Source organism: Chiloscyllium plagiosum, unplaced genomic scaffold (assembly GCF_037043375.1).
Source record: "Chiloscyllium plagiosum isolate Xiang-an unplaced genomic scaffold, Cpla_swu_hap1 HiC_scaffold_26, whole genome shotgun sequence".
In the NCBI taxonomy this organism is placed as follows: Eukaryota; Metazoa; Chordata; class Chondrichthyes; order Orectolobiformes; family Hemiscylliidae; genus Chiloscyllium; species Chiloscyllium plagiosum.
The window spans coordinates 28,620,331-28,641,049 of NW_028270164.1; the positions used below are offsets into that span (position 1 = coordinate 28,620,331).

General features: G+C 39.8%; 1 protein-coding gene across 3 annotated transcripts in view; it reads left to right on the forward strand.

Annotated features, from left to right (window-relative positions):
- LOC122563198 (TBC1 domain family member 22B) overlaps positions 1–20,719 on the forward strand; it is a 314,506-nt gene that overhangs the window by 116,285 nt on the left and 177,502 nt on the right. For all 3 annotated transcript variants that reach the window (XM_043716741.2, XM_043716742.2, XM_043716743.2), the window contains exon 7: positions 746–811. In XM_043716741.2, the coding sequence (XP_043572676.1) occupies positions 746–811 (66 nt within the window). The remainder of the gene's footprint in view (positions 1–745; positions 812–20,719) is intronic.

Genomic DNA, 20,719 nt, shown 5'->3' on the forward strand with positions numbered 1-20,719 from the left:
TTATGAGCCCAAGTGCTAGAATGGGGGTTTAAGTCAGACCTTCTGATTTAAATGTCAGAGTGGTAACATTCAGCCAAACTTGCAAAGATAGACCAGTGTTTGCAAGAAATATCTACCTTGGATGATGGTTTTTCTTTTCCTCAAAGCAATTAGCTTTCTCCTGGAGGAACCTGTTGTTCAATGAAAATAGTTTAAATTAAATGATTTAATTTAAAAGATTATACAGGACTTTAATTGAATGTTGGCAGTTTTTTTGGTGAAGCTACTATCTGTGATATTGAGTAGTTCAATTACATTGTACAAAAAAAAACTTTGTTTTAAAATAATTCCAGTTGTATTCTCATACCAGCCAAATTGTGCTTTTCTCTGTTTTCTATTAACTTATTTTTAAAGCTAGAAGTCCTACTGATTCCTGAATAGAACATTGTAAAGGAACTGAATTAATATCTGGGAGGGGATCATCTGATATTTTCAGTAATAATCACAGTTCAGTTTTGTTAGTTTTGCATCCTTAATCCCTTCACATTATTGTGTTCATTGACTTCTAAGAAGATGATTTCTTGATACCACATAATTCTGAATAAGTGAATTTTGCGTAAGTAGGCAGAAAAAAACAAAATACGTTAAGAGTTCTCCATTAAAACTGTATTTCTGCACAGGGAAATAGTTTCAAAATTAAATAAAATAAAATATAAATCTTTGTTGAACTGTTTTGAATTAAACTAATTTTCCCTTGTGTTTATAGATTCACATTGACATTCCCAGAACTAATCCCTTGATTCCCCTCTTTCAACAACCTTCTGTTCAAGAGGTGAGCAAACCAATTTGCATTTTCTCAGAATATTTCAAAATAATATTTATTTTAATAGTAATTAAAGTATCAGTTTTAATGTTGGTTATACGTTGTTTCTTCGTATTGTTTTGTAAGCCCGTTAGTCCCAATTTTTTATGTCCTGCACATTTTAATTAAGCATGTTTATAAAATAAATATAAGAATTAGAAATGTTTGTCATGGAAGTCTTTTGTCAGAACCACCTCTCTTTGGATCCTTTGATAATTGCTGCTTGAATCTTAGTTGGGTGGGCAAGCGATGTTAATGTACCTGTGCTTGCTTAGACTTAGTTTATGTTAGGATGTTAACTTGCTGAGAATACTTCAGTACAGAATCTCACACACACACATTGGATATGAAACAACAAATGTATACTGACATTTTTGCAAATAGTTTGTTTGCTATTGAAGTAGCACAGTGTTGACCCAATTATAACCATATTTTTATAGTAAGCAAGCGATTGAGCATACTAAAAATCTTTGCATATCTTGACATACATCAGAAAACATCCCATTCTATTTTCTATGATTCTGTCCTCCTCCAGTTGATAGTTAAACCTAAGGCTGGTTTTAATGGCTGTTGAATGCAATACTTAGTAACTTAGGACTTTAAAAGTATAAATGCACTTGTGCGACCATGGCCAAATGCAATGTTTATAACATGTTTTTTATAGTTGAAAACCAGGCTGGAGCAAATTATTCAGAATTATTTGAGAAACTTTCCTTGTGCTTGACCTGAAACTTTAATAGGGAGTCTGTAAGGCATGTGAGGACAGAATTCCAAAGCACTCTGCTGTTGTCAATTGGGGCCTTTGTCATTTATGGGGTAAAAACAATGACTGCAGATGCTGGAAACCAGATTCTGGATCAGTGGTACTGGAAGAGCACAGCAGTTCAGGCAGCATCCGACGAGCAGCAAAATCGACGTTTCGGGCAAAAGCCCTTCATCAGCTTTATTCCTGATGAAGGGCTTTTGCCCGAAACGTCGATTTTGCTGCTCGTCGGATGCTGCCTGAATTGCTGTGCTCTTCCAGCACCACTGATCCAGGACCTTTGTCATATATGTAGCACTATGTCCAATATATGCCACAGAAACAAATGTTTAGTTCAACTAGTCCATGCCAGCATTATGCACCATCCAAGCTTTCTCCCATCTTTCCTCTTCCAAATCTATCATTGTGGCCCTCCATTCCCTTCTTGCTCATGCTTTTCTAACTTAATTAAAATGTATTTATACGATTTGTTTCAATCTATCCCTGTGATAGCAAATTTCACATTTTCACCATTCTTTGGGTAAATAAGATTCTTTCAATTTCAAATATGTTATCCACATCTCATCAAACATATCTGCACCCTTTCAGAAGAGAGATGACTGATTGCTTTTTATTCTGATATACTGCCTTTTAAGCAAAAAGGTAGTGTGTAAGGTGGGTATGTTGATCTAAAATGTATTTGGGATTTAATATGTCACCCTGTCCTCTGTGTGTTAATGAAAGCGTTCCTCTCTCATTTAAATTGTTTGTCCCTGCTGATTGAGCTTTGAATGGGATATTCTTAACAATTTGATTGCTGTTCCCTGTAGTCTACTGATTGGGCTGTCAGAATGAACTTTTTCTTTGAAATCTGTTTCAAAGAATTTGTTTTGCCACAAGGGGCTGGATAGCCTCCTTCTGTGCTATCTCATTCTATTCTTTGAAGAAAAGTAAAGATGATTCAGTTATTGTTTTTGGCTGTCTTATTTCAAGCTGGCAAACTTCAAATTTCTCTCATCAACATTGGCCTTTAACTGATGTTATAATGTGTCTATTATGGTAATTAGATTTTATTGGCATGATGCACAATGCACTTTTGAAGCAAATTATACTTTGTGCATTATACAATTTGATGTTCTTATCATCAAAAACAGCATGCCACCTGACTTTGCAACAGCAACATCAAGGGAAATCTGCAGCAACTTAGAACTTGCCAATTTTGACTCTTGAGTGTTACCATGGGAAGGCATTAATTTCTGTCATATGATTAGGTTTTAAGAGCAAGTTTCAGCATTGTCGTGTGGATTTAGCATCTTTGTTGGTTGTATGTCCTATGTTCCTGATCATTTAATAAGATTTATTTTTCTGTATTTCTTAAGTCCCTTCTGATCTTTGCCAATTAATACTGTTGCTTTGTGCATATTTTTGACTTGAAGCAGTATAATTCTGTTTTGGAAAAACTTCACTTCTGAAAAGTTCCATATGTTTGTTTTGTATATGAATTGAATAAGAAAGCCTTCTGTCCTATGTTAAATATTTGAGTTTGTTTTTAATATTGTTGTTTCATTTGTTTAACTTTACATTTATTACGTGAAAATATTTGAAGACATTTGTAATAGGGAATGCAGTGATGTAATGTTATTTTCACTGAACGAGTAATCTGGAGACTGGCTAATGCTCTTGGACATGAGTTCAAATCACACCACAACAGATGGAAAAATTTGGGTTCAAATTAATCAACCTCAAATTAAAAGCTACTCTAATACTCTAAAAGCTAACTCATCTGGTTTACGAATGTCTTTTAAGGAAGGAAATCTTCCATTCTACTGTGCACTGGTCTAAACATGACTGCACACCCACAGGTTTGTCACTCTTAAGTACTGTCTAAAATGCTCTGGAAAGCCATTTAGATGTGTCAAAAAGCTACAAAATCTGTTAAGAGAATAAATGACAGTCCAGGCATGACAGCAGCGCACATGGCCCTGTTAACCCTGCATCTGGGGTGTGTACCAAAACTGAGGGAGTGGTCCTACAGACTAGTAAAACAGCAGTGTGGCATAATTATTTGCATCAATCACATCTTTATAAGCAAGGTCCCAGGCACCAGCACCACCAGTAGGACAGACCTACCGAAGATTGTGGCACAGTGATATACCTAGGGAGGAAGTTGTGCTGGGAATTCTATAAATTGTAACCCAGTGAAGCCTTGTGGTATCAGGTCAAACATCAGCAAGGAAACAGTTGTGTAAGAGCTTGGGGCCTGAATAGCAACCTTGTGATAATGTCATGGAGCTGCAAATCATTGAGCATAAATAGAATAGTGAGGTAGTTAGTACACTCTAGAATGAGAGGGAATCTTAAAAAATATCTGAATTGGAACACATAAAGAACATAGTTATGTACGGAAATAACTAACTTAAGATCAGACCTTTATATACCTATGATTTCTGTATATATAATTATTTATTATTCATGTGTAGTGAATAATGTTGCTTTGAAGTTTATGTCTGAAAGACGTTTTTGACTTTGCCTTTTCCTTGAAAGGTATGCATTGAACCCAAATTCAGTCTGGCATCAAACCTTGCAATAGGAGATAGTGGAAGTAACAGAATTCATTGCCTAGAAAATTGTGGGAGCAGTGAAGATCCAGAAACATGCCCAAGATTTTTTAATTCTTCTCTTTTACAGAGAGTCATTTTTTTCCACCCAGTGGAAAGTTGATAATTTAATGGAAGAAGGGGCAAAAAAGTTTTGCTTCTATCTAACAAACTAGACTGAGAAGCTGTTATGGCTTTTAACAGTGAGTTAAATTCTTGAACTATTTTCTTACTGGCAAAGCGAACAATAGCAAGTTAAGATAATTAATAGGAATTGCTGGATAAACTCTGCATCTGTGGCGAGAAAACAATTAATGTTTCGAGTCCAATGACTCTCCTTCAGAACTGGACACGAAGTTTTAACTCTGCTTTCTCTCCATAGATGATGCTAAACCTGATGAAGTTGCCCAGCAATTTCTGTTTTGGTTTCTGATGCATTGGTACAGAACATTGAAGGACAAATTAATTTGCAGTGGGAACAGACTTCTTCACATAAACAATAATGAAACATTGATGGACTACATTGTTTCTTCCTTGGAGGACATACAAGAATTCTGAAGCTAATTTGTAGCAGAAGTAGTAATATTTATATACTCCATCAGTAGCATTACCACGAGTCCTTCAACCAGACTGGCTGAGCCTCTATCAAATAGAATCTAATTGAGAAAATGCAAGGCCACCAACCTGGCTTCAAGTGTTTGTTTCTTTATCTGCTCTTGGGTTTCCTGAGCTACCAATTGAAACAGATAAATCAAGTCCAAGACTTGGAGAGGGCTAGGGAAGAAAGGATATAATGAAGTAATCCATGTAACTCTTTGGAGAAAATAGGGAGGAATATTGGGTATGGCATGGGTTAGAGTAGGTTAAACCCACATCAATTTATTTGAGGAAGATTTATAAAATATGTTGGGTTAACCATCACCAACTGCATATTTCAGCCCAAGCCACACACCATCCTGACTTGTCTTGACTTTTGGTCGCCTTTAGTGTTGCTGTGTAAAATTCATGGAATTCACTCCCTATCAACACTGTCGATGAAGCAATTCTGCAGTCATTCAAAAAGACAGCGCACCACCACCATCTCAAGGGCAATTAGAGGTGGCTGATAATGCTCGCCTCGTCGTAGATGTTCACATCCCCTGAATTGATTAATTTATTTTTATGTTACCAGTTACTTTTCTCATTCTGTGATTCCCGAGTTAAATGTGCCTGTATCAAAATTTAAGTCTCCGTGAATATTTATTCAGTATTATAACAGTGCATTAAAATAACATTGCTAGCACTCTTTATAAGTGTTTCACAAAATTCCATTGACTGTGTTAAATTGTGTACTATTAGAGGTGAACATGGTTGCTTCTCAAACCTTTCCTCTTGGTGGTCCCTTTTGAGACTTAAAAATTTCCATCATGTTTCAATGACAACCAAGCGATGTGTTTCTGTAAGATTGGAAGTGGTAAGGTTTGATTTTTTAACAACCTACCTTTTCCCTGGCATTTTTGAAGTTGAAATTAGGCCTCAAAAATCAATCAATTAGCCCTGTCACACCACTTTTTTTTTGAAAAATGGATCTTGCAGTTGTTAATAGTCAATCAGGGTTTCATGACAGCTGTCTAGCTTAGACCTAGCAACCTCAGAACTTGGTTTTGTAACTTTCCTGTGGTTTCTGACCTTTCATTGACTGCACTTCTCTGGTTAATATGCTGTTATTTGTTCAACAGTTCCAAGATGGTGGTGTGTGAGCTTGCCATCATAATGACATCTCCATATATTGCTTCAGTAAGGTTATTCTAACTGCTATTTGCAGTAGATTCAATCAGATAGTAGTCATGTCTTGTTGGCATTAATCTAACTGATTAAATACGAGCTTTCAGAGTGCTGCTCCTGTAGCTGTGATGTAGGAGCAATGCTCTGAAAGCTAGTACTTTCAAATAAACCTGTTGGACTATAAACTGGTATTGTGTGATTTTTTTAGAAACGTTAAAAGGGTTTATTTAGAGGTTGGAGACTCGATGGGTTAACAGAACTTTGAATTGCTGAATCAGGATAATGATCTGTGATTGAACTTGTAAAAGGCAATGTTGGGCACTAAATTCTTCAGTGAAGTAGACACGTCATCCATTATTGGATCAAATACTTTGGTTACATAATTATTGAGATGTTGTTACTGATTTCCTCAATAAACTGCCTACTGTGTAACAGAAATATTTGCATGTGACTGTTACGACACGGATCAAACCCTCCTGCTTAACTTAAAACTAGCAACACAGAAAAGATTTATCCTGTGCAGTAATCTGCAAAAACTCGGGTAGCCAAGAACTATTTAAAAATTAACAACTTTATTTCTTAAAGTATAGCAGAATAATTAACCAACAACCATTTACAATTCCCTACTCTAATCTATCTGTTACCTTCCCTTCTATAATACTAGTCTGATAAAACTCCCAATTAAGATTGACAAAACAAGGCCGTTTATCTCAAAACCAGATAGCTTTCAGTTCTTCTATTTGGAACTTCCTGTGTCGTCTTTTCTTTTTAGGAATTTCTGCATCACAGGTTACTGATCGAAAAGGTACGTTTAAGAGATTCTTTTTCAGGCAGTCTTATACATGCTGGACTTGGCAGTTCTCCTCCCAACTGTTCAATTTTCCCCTCTCTTATACCCCAAAGCATCGGATTGTGTCATTGGCTTTTAAGATTGTCAATATACTGAGTTCAAACTGGATTGGAGATTGTTATATTTCGGAGTATAATTAAACTGATTGGCTGAATTCGAATTTGTTTTTGTCTCCAGGCAACGAGCTACTCGAATTGTTCGACCAATTGTTACGTTGTTACCTTATGGTGCTGTGTCCGGGAGTTCTGTTGCTTTTAACTCTCTTAAAATACACTCACATTTTCATAACACCTTCCTCCTTAGGAAAATGAGCCATCATAATGAAAAGATGGCTTCATTTTTTCCTATTTTTTTAAACACATTACCCTAACTTACAGATAACTTTAATATAAATTCACCTTAACTTCTTCCCATATACCTGTATAATATTAAATAAAGACAAATCTTAAACTCTATCAGTTAAGTCCGGGATAATGCATCTGCGATTACATTATTCCCACCCGCAATATATATGATTTTTAAATTGTAAGTCTGTAACATAAAACTCCAACAAAATAGTCTCATATTCTTATCCTTAAAACGTTCTAAGAATGTAAGCAGATTGTGGTCAGTGTACACAACCATCTCCGACACATTGTTCGTGACATACACATTAAAATGTTGTAAGTCCAGTACCAAACTCAATAGTTCCTTTTCAGTTGTGGAGTATTTCCTCTGGTGGATGTTGATCTTCTTTGAAAAGTAACCAACTGGCAGTTCAGTCCTATCTTCATCTTCCTATAGAAGTACAGCTCCAACTCCAATGTCACTAGCATCGATGGCAAATTTAAATGGTTTTGAAAAGTTTGGTGTAGCTAAAACTGGTTTGGTGATTAGTATCGATTTCAAATGGTCAAATGCTTCCTGGCATTGTTCTGTCCACCAAAACTTTGTGTTTTTCTTCAGCAAATCGGTTAACTACACTGCTGAAGTTTGGAACAAACTTCAGATTTAATCCGCTGAGTCCTAAGAATCGCAGCATCTCTTTCTTTGAGGTTGGTCGTGGAAATTCCTCAATGGCCTTCATCGTTGCATTCTGAGGGTCAACCTTCCATGACCAATGTTATGTCCCAAGAACATCACCTCTGCTTTTGCGAATTCTGTTTTATTTAAGTTTATCACCAGTTTTGCTTCTCGTTGTCATTCAAAGAGCTCTGCCAACTGTACCATGTGATCTTTCCAGGACTTGATAAAGATCACTACATCGTCCAAATAGACTGCACAGTTTGTTAACCCAGCCACAACTCTGTTCATGAGTCTTTGGAATGTGGCAAGTGCTTTCTTCATTCCAAAGGGCATCACTTTAAACTGATATAGCCCATTTGGAGGTTACAAATACAGAAATTTCTTTCACCAACTCTCATAAAGGTACCTGCCAGTAACCAAGCATTAAATCCAACTGGCTTGTCTGACTTTCTCGATAGAGTCCTCCAATCTCGGAATTGGATATGAGTCTGATTTTGTAACAGCTTTGACTCTCCTATAATCCACACAGGCTCATTGAGTCCCATCAGGTTTGGGAACTAAGATGATCGGCGAACTCCACTCACTCTGCCTTAGTTCGATGATGTCCTCATCGAGCATAGCCTCCACCTCCTCTAGACCTGTCTGGCTTTGAGAGGATTAAGCAGATAGGGGTTTTGTTTTATCAGAGAAGTATTTACTGCATCTACTTCATGGACAATAGCATTCGTCCTCCCCACCTGATTCTTACACATGTCCTTGTCCTGCAGTAACAAATCTTTAAACTGCGTTCTATGCTCCTGAGACAGTTGGCTTACTAACCTATCCCACCCCTCAAGGACTTTTTAAAATCCATTTTGAGGCACCTTAAAATCCACATCTGGACTTGATTCCTCACTCTGCAGGCAGTAACTAACACCCGTTTCTCCAGTTCTTTCTCTCTCATGTAATACGGTTTCGACATGTTCACGTGACATACTCAATATCTTTTTTTTCTTTACTAAATAGTATCTTTACTAAATAGTTCACCTGACTCAACTTTTTCTCAATTTGATAGGGACCACTAAACCTGGCTTTGAAGGGATCTCCTATCGCTGCTAACAATTCCAACACATTATCCCCTTGGGAAAATGTCAGAGTCTCAGCTTTTATCTGCCACCTGCTTCTTTCTATACTGTGCCCTTTTTCGGTGCTGTTTAGCTAGCTCACCTACTCTGTTTAATCTCTTCTTCACCTGTGATGCATAATCGAAGTGAGAGATCTTCGACTTTGGTCCTATCAATTTTTCTTTAATTTCAAAGGGCCTGTCACTTCATGACTGAATATTAACACAAAGGGTGTAAACTGAGTAGATTCATTTGGGGCATCTCCAATGGCAAACAATACGAATGGGATGCCTTTATCCCAATCATTCGGGTAACCCTGACAGTATGCTCTCAACATGGTCTTCAAGATCTGGTGGCACCTTTCTAAAGCTCCCTGGCAGATAGGATGATGTGCACTGGATTTAAAGTGCTGTGTACATAAGTTTTCCATAACCACCTCAAACACTCCACAATGGAATTGCCTCCGGAAATCTGGTAGACACATCCATTATGGTTATCAAGTACTGGTTCCCACATGTAGTTCATGGGAGGGAACCTACACAATTAATTGTAACCCTGTGAAAGGTTCTTCAAATGTGGAATTGGCAACAAAGGTGCTGGTTATATTACCGCGTGTGGCTTAATTACCATTTGGCATGTATGACACGTACGGCAAAAGTTAACCATATCCTTGGGCATTCCAGGCCAATAAAAATGTTTTTGTACTTTAGCCTGAGTCTTTCGTACCCCTGGGTGACCTCCTACAGGTAGTTCACATGCTACCTGTAACACCTCCTGTCTGTATGCCACCGGCAACACAATCTCGTGCACTTCAGCCCATGTTTCCCCTGCACTAACTTGCCGTGGTCTTCATTTTCGCCTTAGGATTCTATCTTTCAGATAATAACCCTCTGGAATATTCTCTGCCTCTTTTCAGAGTGCATATCCACATATATATCTTTTATTGTTTTGTCTTGCTATTGCAGGTCTCTTAGCCTTTCAGGACTAAACACATCTGTCTGATCCTCTGCCTCTTCAGGTTTTTCCTGCACCATTACGTCAAACAGGGATCCGCTAACTGAACCTCAGCTCCTTCATCTTTCTCTTTACTTTTTGCTTCATGCTGTGAGTTATGATAGTGGGATTTAGTTACCGCACAGTCTGGGGAAAATACCAGTATATTTCTGTTTTAACTCCTTAGTTTCTTGGTCTTCCTCGGGCTTCTCCACAACAAGGAGTGTCACTCCCAACTTGGATCCTGCCAAATCATTCCCAAGAACAAACTGAATTCCTGAAACTGATACTCTGTCAATCACTCCCACTGTAATTTCCTCAGTCTTGAATTGGTACTATAACCTATGATCTTACGCAGGAGAGGCTAAATTTCTGTCCATCTGTCCCACAAATTACTAGATTGGTAACAGATCAGAAGGAGTGCTATTTGCTCATGCTATGCTATAAGCGACTGGTTAAATCCTGTATCTCTCAAAGTTATGACTTCTTGTCCTTCTCCTCCTGTTCTTTGAGTAAACTTTACCCAAAGAGGCGAATTCTTCGTAGAGATCAGGTACTCACTCCATACCCAACCCCTGCCAAGGCTGTGCACTCTCCTGCAGCTCATCAGCTCTTCTTAGGATTTTCTTTACAACTTTGACTAATGCCACTTGCTTAGTTTCTTTGACTTTGTTTTTTCCCCACAGTGCCTTTCTTTAACGACCCACACTGTGTCTTTATGTGTCCCACCTTCTGGCAGTGAAAACACCTTTTACCAGTACCCTTATGAAACCACCGGTATTGTACTTTGCTATGTCCCACTCCATTACAATGAAAAAACCTGAGGCCTTTCACTTCCTTTCCACCCTTCTTTAACCTGTGGTAAACTCTTACCAGTGCGCTCAACTCTTGGTTTCATAGTGTAGGATCACCTCCCAACTTCTATCCCTCACAGGATGAAATTCTGGCCGGAAGCTTGTCTTGTGCACCAGCAACTACTCATCTGCTAATTCTGCTGCCCTTCTCACTTCTTGAACTTTCTGTTTCTCCACGTGAATTCTTACCATCTCTGGAAGTGAGTTTTTAAACTCCTCCAGCAGAATAATCTCTGTTTGAGCCTCAAATGTCCTATCTATTTTCAAAGCACGCACCCATCAGTCAAAATGACTAAATTTAATTTTTTCGAACTCAGTATAAGTCTGACCTGATTCCTTTTTTGTGTTTCTGAACTGCTGTCTATACATTTCTGATACCAATTCATGAGCACTTAAAATAGCCTGTTTAACCTCTTCATAATCTCTTGGCACCTCATCTGACAGCGCAGCAAATACCTCACTAGCTCTGTCTACCAATTTAGCCTGAACTAGCATTCCCCATAAATCCTCAGACCACTCCATCTGCCGAGCCAATTTTTCACATGAAATAAAGAAGGCTTCAACATCTTTCTTATCAAATGTGGCAGAGTTTTGACATATTTATACATATCACCACCTTCTCTTTTAACCTACATCCTGTTAACTTGACTTTGCTGACTAAGTCGCAACTTCTCAAGTTAAAATTCTCTCTCTTTCTCTGTCCCTTTCTTCTTTCTCTCTTTACTCAGCTAAGAACCTTTTCTCTCTCTCTTTCTCTCTCTCCTTTCCTCTCTCTCGTCCCTCTCTCTTGTTTCTCCTCTCTCTCTCTCTCTCTCTCTCTTTATTTTCTAACTCAATTGTCCTCAAATGTAATTTAAGTTTTTCTGCCTCTACTGCACTTGTCTGTTTCTCTGACACATCTAAGTGTTTGAGTGACCCTTTTACAATTTCAGTTTACTTTTGTCCTAGGTTAAACCCAAATCTAACTTATTTGCTAATTCTAAAAACATGGTCTTTTTTTTTCCTTTTAAATTTTATTGACAAATTTGAGAATCATTTTCAAATCCCAAAATCATTTTAGCAATTTTAGGAACCATTTCTCTCACTTTTAATGTAATTAACCACAAGTACTTGAGATCTATTTTAAAATAATTAATTGTGAATATTATAGCTGTTTTAGTTAATTGCATGTAGTATTTATCCCCGAACTAAGCTAACAACAGAGGTTTTAAATTGTGTTTTGAAATTCTAAAATTGCCATCCGGTAACAAGAAAAAATCTGAGATTTAGAAACTGATCTCACTGAGTCATGTTAGACCCCTTTTGACTATCTAATAGATTTAACAAACTTGAAGCATGTTTTGAAATTGTGCTTTGGGGTACTTGTGAGCTAGGCTTCTTGCTGGACAAGAGATCAACTTAACTTTCTATTTTCCATATTTGGAAATATGTAAGTTACTTGTTGCCTAGTGAGTAAATCTCATTAATTGTTATTCAAGATAAAAATACATTAATTCCTCTAGCTTACAATTTGTATGCAAAACTTGAAGTGCTATGCAATACCTCAAAATCTTTCAAATGCAATATTATTCATAGCATTTTAAGGAACTCAAGTGGTTGCACCATAGTTGCAATGTGCATTTTTTGTGCATGCTGTGCTTCAGTGAAGTGATTCTGCAGCACGGAGGAGCTGCTGGTGTTCAGTGTTATGATCAAAAATAATGTTGGATGGATTAAGAGTATCATTTCAAAACTGAGAATTTTTCCATGTGGCAAGTATCTTCAAGTACTGACTCATAATCTAAGGAAAAATGAGCACCCATGTTAGGCTGGGAGCAATTTTCTAAATGATATTTTTCCAGCAGTGTTTTGCAATTACTAGTTTATTTGGATATAATCTGCTGTTATAGCCTTTTTTCAAGTGTACACTTGTTCACTTAGGCTATTGTCCCTATTGACAAATTTTCTGTTTGGTTCAAGTTACATCATTGTCTACTGTCATTGACTAGTAAAGATACTGGAAAGTGATAGTTGTAATTGTATTCTGTAGTCATGTGACTGTGTGAATTGTTCGTATTCTAAGTATTGACTTGCTTCCTATTGACTTTCCTCTTATCTGAAAGTCCTTTTTGAACTTCTATTTCAGCAAATGTCAATATTTCCCTGGCAAATCTCCTGGTCTAATTTGTAAATGTTGGAGGCATGTGTTGAAAGAAAACAATCTTATCAGACAACAGTTGAGTGAATGGCAGCAAAACTAGTGCTATTTAAGCTGCTAACTACTGGCATATTTAGAATACAGAATCTTTAGAGAATTATATTGTAGCCCAAGTTAGGCCTGGCTCTGATGGGTGAAAATCCGATGATCTTGTACTCCTTTTAGAATCTTCTCTTAGAGTCTCCTTTGACGTCCTCTCTTTGCCAGGAGATCATCTTGTGATGGAAATGTGTTGCTGGAGAAGCGCAGCAGGTCAGGCAGCATCTAGGGAACAGGAGAATCGACGTTTCGGGCATTAGCCCTTCTTCAGGAATGAGGAAAGTTTGTCCAGCAGGCTAAGATAAAAGATAGGGAGGAGGGACTTGGGGGAGGGGCGTCGGAAATGTGATAGGTGGAAAAAGGTCAAGGTGAGGGTGATAGGACAGATTGGGGTGGGGGCGGAGAGGTCGGGAAGAAGATTGCAGGTTAGGGAGGCGGTGCTGAATTTGATGGATTTGACTGAGACAGGCTGGGGGGAGGGGAAATGAGGAAACTGGTGAAATCCGAGTTCATCCCTTGTGGTTGGAGGGTTCCTAGCCGGAAGATGAGGCGTTCTTCCTCCAACCGTCGTTTCGCTGTGGTCTGACGATGGAGGAGTCCAAAGACCTGCATATCCTTGGTGGAGTGGGAGGGGGAATTGAAATGTTGAGCTACAGGGTGGTTGGGTTGGTTGGTCCGGGTGTCCCAGAGGTGTTCTCTGAAACGCTCCGCAAGTAGGCGGCCTGTCTCCCCAGTATAGAGGAGGCCACATCGGGTACAGAGGATGCAATAGATGATATGTGTGGAGGTACAGGTGAATCTGTGGCGGATATGGAAGTTTCCTTTGGGGCCTTGGAGGGAGGTGAGAGGGGAGGTGTGGGCGCAAGTCTTGCACCTCCTGCGGTTGCAGGGGAAGGTGCCGGGAGTGGAGGTTGGGTTGGTGGGGGGTGTGGATCTGACGAGGGAGTCACGGAGGGAGTGGTCTTTACGGAATGCTGATAGGGGAGGGGAGGGAAATATATATTTCACCGAACTCATCTCCGCCTACCTTGACACCGTCCTGTCCCCCTTAGTCCAAGAACTCCCCACCTACGTTCGGGACACCACCCACGCCCTCCACCTGCTCCATGATTTTCGCTTCCCCGGTCCCCAACGCCTTATTTTCACCATGGACATCCAGTCCCTGTACACCTCCATCCCCCATCACGAAGGACTCAAAGCCCTCCGCTTATTCCTTTCCCGCCGTACCGACCAGTACCCTTCCACTGACACCCTCCTTCGACTGACTGAACTGGTCCTCACCCTGAACAACTTCTCTTTCCAATCCTCCCACTTCCTCCAAACGAAAGGAGTAGCCATGGGCACCCGCATGGGCCCCAGCTATGCCTGCCTCTTCGTAGGATATGTAGAACAATCCATCTTCCGCAACTACACTGGCCCCACCCCCCACCTTTTCCTCCGCTACATAGATGACTGTATCAGCGGCGCCTCGTGCTCCCACGAGGAGGTGGAACAGTTCATCCACTTCCCCAACACCTTCCACCCCGACCTCAAATTCACCTGGACAGTCTCAGATTCCTCCCTCCCCTTCCTCGACCTTTCTATTTCCATCTCAGGCGACCGAATCAACACGGACATCTACTACAAACCGACCGACTCCCACAGCTACCTGGACTACACCTCCTCCCATCCTGCCCCCTGCAAAAACGCCATCCCATTCTCCCAATTCCTTTGACTCCGCCGCATCTGCTCCCAGGAGGACCAGTTCCAAAAACGCACATCCCAGATGGCCTCCTTCTTCAAGGACCGCAATTTCCCCCCCGACGTGATCGACGATGCCCTCCACCGCATCTCTTCCACTTCCCGATCCTCCGCCCTTGAACCCCGCCCCTCCAACCGCCACCAGGACAGAACCCCGCTGGTCCTCACCTACCACCCCACTAACCTCCATGTACAGCGCATCATCCGCCGTCATTTCCGCCACCTCCAAACGGACCCCACCACCAAGGATATATTTCCCTCCCCTCCCCTATCAGCATTCCGTAAAGACCACTCCCTCCGTGACTCCCTCGTCAGATCCACACCCCCCACCAAACCAACCTCCACTCCCGGCACCTTCCCCTGCAACCGCAGGAGGTGCAAGACTTGCGCCCACACCTCCCCTCTCACCTCCCTCCAAGGCCCCAAAGGAAACTTCCATATCCGCCACAGATTCACCTGTACCTCCACACATATCATCTATTGCGTCCTCTGTACCCGATGTGGCCTCCTCTATATTGGGGAGACAGGCCGCCTACTTGCGGAGCGTTTCAGAGAACACCTCTGGGACACCCGGACCAACCAACCCAACCACCCTGTAGCTCAACATTTCAATTCCCCCTCCCACTCCACCAAGGATATGCAGGTCTTTGGACTCCTCCATCGTCAGACCACAGCGAAACGACGGTTGGAGGAAGAACGCCTCATCTTCCGGCTGGGAACCCTCCAACCACAAGGGATGAACTCGGATTTCACCAGTTTCCTCATTTCCCCTCCCCCCAGCCTGTCTCAGTCAAATCCATCAAATTCAGCACCGCCTCCCTAACCTGCAATCTTCTTCCCGACCTCTCCGCCTCCACCCCAATCTGTCCTATCACCCTCCCCTTGACCTTTTTCCACCTATCACATTTCCGACGCCCCTCCCCCAAGTCCCTCCTCCCTATCTTTTATCTTAGCCTGCTGGACAAACTTTCCTCATTCCTGAAGAAGGGCTAATGCCCGAAACGTCGATTCTCCTGTTCCCTAGATGCTGCCTGACCTGCTGCGCTTCTCCAGCAACACATTTCCATCTCTGATCTCCAGCATCTGCAGACCTCATTTTCTCTTCAAAGATCATCTTGTGATGCTGAGTTTGAAAACTGTTAACAGACTGTGCACCCATTTACAAGTTGAGTTTATTTACAATTAATATAAAATAGTGCATTATGGTAGTAGATTACATAAAAAATATTTAAATTCAATATTGTGCTAAGCATATTGTAAATCTTAAGACTATGTCGTTCTCACTGAGAAATCCTGACAGTTGCCCAGATAATTGTTTTGAAAAGCAGTTAAAATGACAAGAATTATCTTATCACTTGTTATGTGACTGATGGGAGTTATTTTGAGTGCCATGGCCTCATTTCACAGTATTGAATGATGGCAGTTCCCTTGTGCCTGAAATACTGTAGTTCAATGTGAATTGTAAATATACATAGAGTAATGTAAAACCAATCCTATCAGCATTTGGTAACTAACTTGTCTGCATTGTATCAAATTCACAAGCATGTTGGCACCTTTGTGATTTGCTTCACAAAGCAATAAATTTATTGGCATTACTTATAGCAGACCACAATCTATGGGGACCAAACACCGCATTTTGCTGAATTAGCTTGGTGTTGACTGAAATCAAATCCCCAACTTGATCCTAGCTGATAAACGGAGAGTGGCGGGACTTTGTTTGTTGGGAGTAGAATCATGCAAGTTTGTTGGGAACGTTGGGCAAACCCAGTATTGCAGTGATCTGAGTTGTTTTGATGGGCCTAGAATTTAGTTTGGTGGCCCTCTTCAGTGACCTGTAGAGGAATAAGAAATCTACACACTGTTCAGTAATGGTAATCTGAGACGCGTGTGTTAGAGAATATTAATGTTCATTTTAAAAAGGGCTGACTGCCAAAAACAAGCTGACCCTTGAGATGCCCACCAATATGAGTTGCTTACAAAATGTCAGTGAGTCAATTAATGTGTTTAATGGCAAAAGTTATGGTTAGCAACCCAGGTTTGGAATCATAGAATCCCAGTTTAGTCCCTACTTAACCTGTATTTTCCCTGCAAAATCATTCCTACTGTATGCAAAATTTACTATGGCTTTCAAACAAGATGTCAGCACATATACTGAGGCTTAATTTAATGTACATACATCAACAGTAAAAGAATCTGGTTTTCTACAAGTATTTTGAATTCTTCTGAGCACGGTCATGCAAGCTTAGTCTCGCCATTCAGTTGTCTTAGAAGTTAAAGATTGTATAGAAGTTTGCAAAATTTATCTGTAATTTTAAACACAGGTTGACAGAAAGCACAGAAATAAAACAGCGGTGCAGATGCAGAATGAGAGAGAAAGCACAAATCAGATTTCTGTACTTAGCAAGGATTGCCATTTATTGTAAACAAGATTTTAGAACCGTTAACACATTGCGTTCTAACCCCCCTGTATAAAACACCCCTGTGCATTCATACAGACAGACAAAACAAAAACATTGGTCTTATGGGTGGAGGGAAAACTGAGAAGGCAGTTCAGTGAATCCTGCCCAGAGATTTGGCTGAGTTTTTTTTGGCTTGTCAAAACTTGCTGCTCATCAATCCCCCATTTCTCCAAGTGTTTTGCGTTTCCATGCAGGAGATGCAGAGTAACTGGTTCACAAATTATTCATTAAGCTCTAATCATTGATTGAAAGTGACAGCTTGCTGCAACTGTTGAGGGAAAACAACTGGCCTTTTTTTTCAACGTTGCATGATTTTTAATACAGAGATAAAAACGGCCTCTTCCTTTCTGGAAATCCAGTGGCTTCTGGCTATTTTGTTCATCCCCTCAGGATGTTCAGCTACTTGGATATCAAGCACACCGTTGTGGTCAGGCAGAAGTTCTGTTCACAACTTCACAGACCTATCAATTGCTTGTTGCTGGCTGAATCGCATTTTGTACACATTTCCTGGCTCCAACTCATTTGTAACTGAACTTCCTCTAACTGGTTGAACAAACAACAGTGTAAACAGAGCTTGGTAGCTTGCTTGTAAAAAAAATGCAGCAATTGATTCCATATTTCTTTTTTTTTAGAATTATCCTTTTCTACTTCAGTCCCCTATCCCAAATGCAGATAAATAAAAGATAAGGTCTTTACAACACAATCTGGGTGGAAAGCAGATTTTATGGCAGTAGATAGGAAGAGATATTTTGTAATCTGCTTTTCTTAACTGAATGTTGAAAGTCAAATATATTTACATGTCTTTTATGACTTCAGAACGTATTGCTGGGCTATTCATGGTCCGAGGCAAAAGTGAGGACTGAGGATGCTGGAAATCAGAGTCTAGATGAGAATGGTGCTGGAAAAGCACAGCAGGTCAGGCAGCATCAGAGGAGCAGGAAAATCGATGTTTCGGACAAAAGCCTGATTTTCCTGCTCCTAAATGCAGCCTGACCTGCTGTGCTTTTCCAGCACGACTCTAATCTATTCATGGTACTAGTTGTGTGATCATGGTTTGAATGTACTTGCATAACACAGAGCAATGAAAAAGCAAATTTCAGATTGTAAATTCTAGTTACGACCTCTATGAAACTGTAATTTGAGAACTAGAATTTTTTAAATGCATAATTGATTTTTTAAACTGTTTATAAACTCTTTTTAATTTGTTCTGTATATATAAGTGAATGATATAATCTGAATATTTCAAAAATAAAACTTCATAGTTGCAGTTTGTAATCACAGATAACCAGGAAGTTACTTAATTTTGGAATTAATCATGAATTTCCCATTAAGCAAAGTGGGTGTAGAAGCTTGTTTAAATGTTAGTTCTTAGACCAGTTCAAATTGATTTTACGAAGGTTCAATGAATTTATTTTCTAAAATATACCTTTTTAGGATTGTCAAGGCAGTTTAAGAGGTAAAAAGTGATAACTTTAAATTTTGTTTAATGAAATTGTTGGTCAACCAGCTAAAATGTTCATTGCTGAGTTTATACTGTTATACCTTATGTTGGTTTGTGAAACTGTTAATTGTTTCTCAATTAACAAATGGATTGAAACAGATGCAGTCAGTAAGATGGTTGAAGGCTCTTGGCGCATTCATATTTTGGGTTTTACAAATGCTAGTCATGGCAAATTATTTGCAGTTTGTTATAAAAGCCAGAAAGCTGTAGGAGTATGCTATGTGATTTGAACTGCAATTTTTAAAGAAAACCATTTTGACAAATCTACTTCATTCACTGGGCTGACATTTATTGCCAATCACTATTGCTAATCACTTTGAGATGGTGAGCTACCTTTTCGAATGCTGAAATGCATTTGGTGTAGGTATGCCTGTAATGCTGTTAGGGGGTAAGTTCTAAGAATTGAAAGAATGACAATTTAATGCCATATCAGCATGATGAGTGGTTTGGAGGAGAATGTCCAAGTGGTGGAGTTTCCATATTTCCCTATCCCTTCTAGATAGTACAGGTTGAGAGTTTGGGTTGCGCTGTCTAAGGAGCCTTGATGAATTTCTGCAGTGCATTTTGTTGATTGACATATAATACCTGCAGTTATTTTGGTTGAAAGTGTGAATGTTTGTAAATGTGCCAGTCAAGCAAAATGCTTTGTCCTGGGGCTACATTCATCCAGGCAAATGGAAAGTATTCCATCACAGTCTTGACTTTGTGACGTGTAGAGGTTGGACAGGCATTGGGAAGTCAGGATTCCTGGCCTCTGATCTGGAGGAAGTCCAGACGTTGCTGTACCATATGCTTTTTCCAGTGGGCATTCAATGGACGTCACTTGACATAATGTAAACTTTTACTTGTTTCATATTGTTCTCTGTAAAACACCCAAAGTCATATAATCATATTAAGATCAGAATTGCTGCTAAACACTGTATTGGACTTCATGTTTTATGTCACATTCAGAAGAATAATAAAACAAATATTGGCATTTTTCTTTTTTAAAGAGTCTTTGTATAAACTGGTGTAATAGAACAAAAGTGTTATGATTAACTGCTTTAAAAGTTAAAAATGAGGAATAGTCATGCTTCGCATTAGTGTCAACAGTGTCATGAATTTGGAGGACAGTGCATGTTTGAGAGTGATTTTAGAGGAGTCCTGTGTTCAGCAGCACAAATTGACATTTATTCAGAGCTCTTTACCATGCAGTCTGGAACAGGTCACTGGAGACAGACTCCCAGGTATTCCCCCTTCTAAATAAAGCGCAGGATATTTATACATTCCCGGTTATAATGATTGAATGCAACATTGACGTCAGTGCTTGCTACTCCAACTCTGACAGTTTTGTCCCTCTTAGACTTTTACCATCTGCATCATACTGAGTGGGTACTGTTTGGCAGCTCGTGAAGCTGTGGTTATTTATTTTTCAGAGGTCATGACAATGAAGTAATGTTACGCAAATGCTGCCTGAGGATACTATATTTTCCAGTGTCCTTTCATGAGATTATTATATGTAATTTAGTTCTTGGTTTTTACACTAGTTGTCCTTCAGTTCTCCCTGCTGATGGGGTGGGGGCTTCTCTCTACTATCTACAGTCATTTGTCTGAAGGAATTCAACTGAATTCCTTAACATTTGTTTGTTGGTTAGTTGCACTTATACATTCAGTGCACCTACATGTGTAATATGTGATGGCAATTACTTAAAAAACCTTTGATTATGGTGGAATCAGACTTTCTGTTCTACATAGAGTCATAGAGATGTACAGGATGGAAACAGACCCTTCGGTCCAACCCGTCCATGCCGACCAGATATCCTAACCCAATGTAGTCCCACCTGCCAGCACCCGGCCGATATCCCTCCAAACCCTTCCTATTCATATACCCATCCAAATGCCTCTTAAATGTTGCAATTGTACCAGCCTCCACCACTTCCTCCGGCAGCTCATTCCATACACGTATCACCCTCTGCGTGAAAAAGTTGTCCCTTAGGTCTTTTTTATATCTTTCCCCTCTCACCCTAAACCTTTGCCCTCTAGTTCTGGACTCCC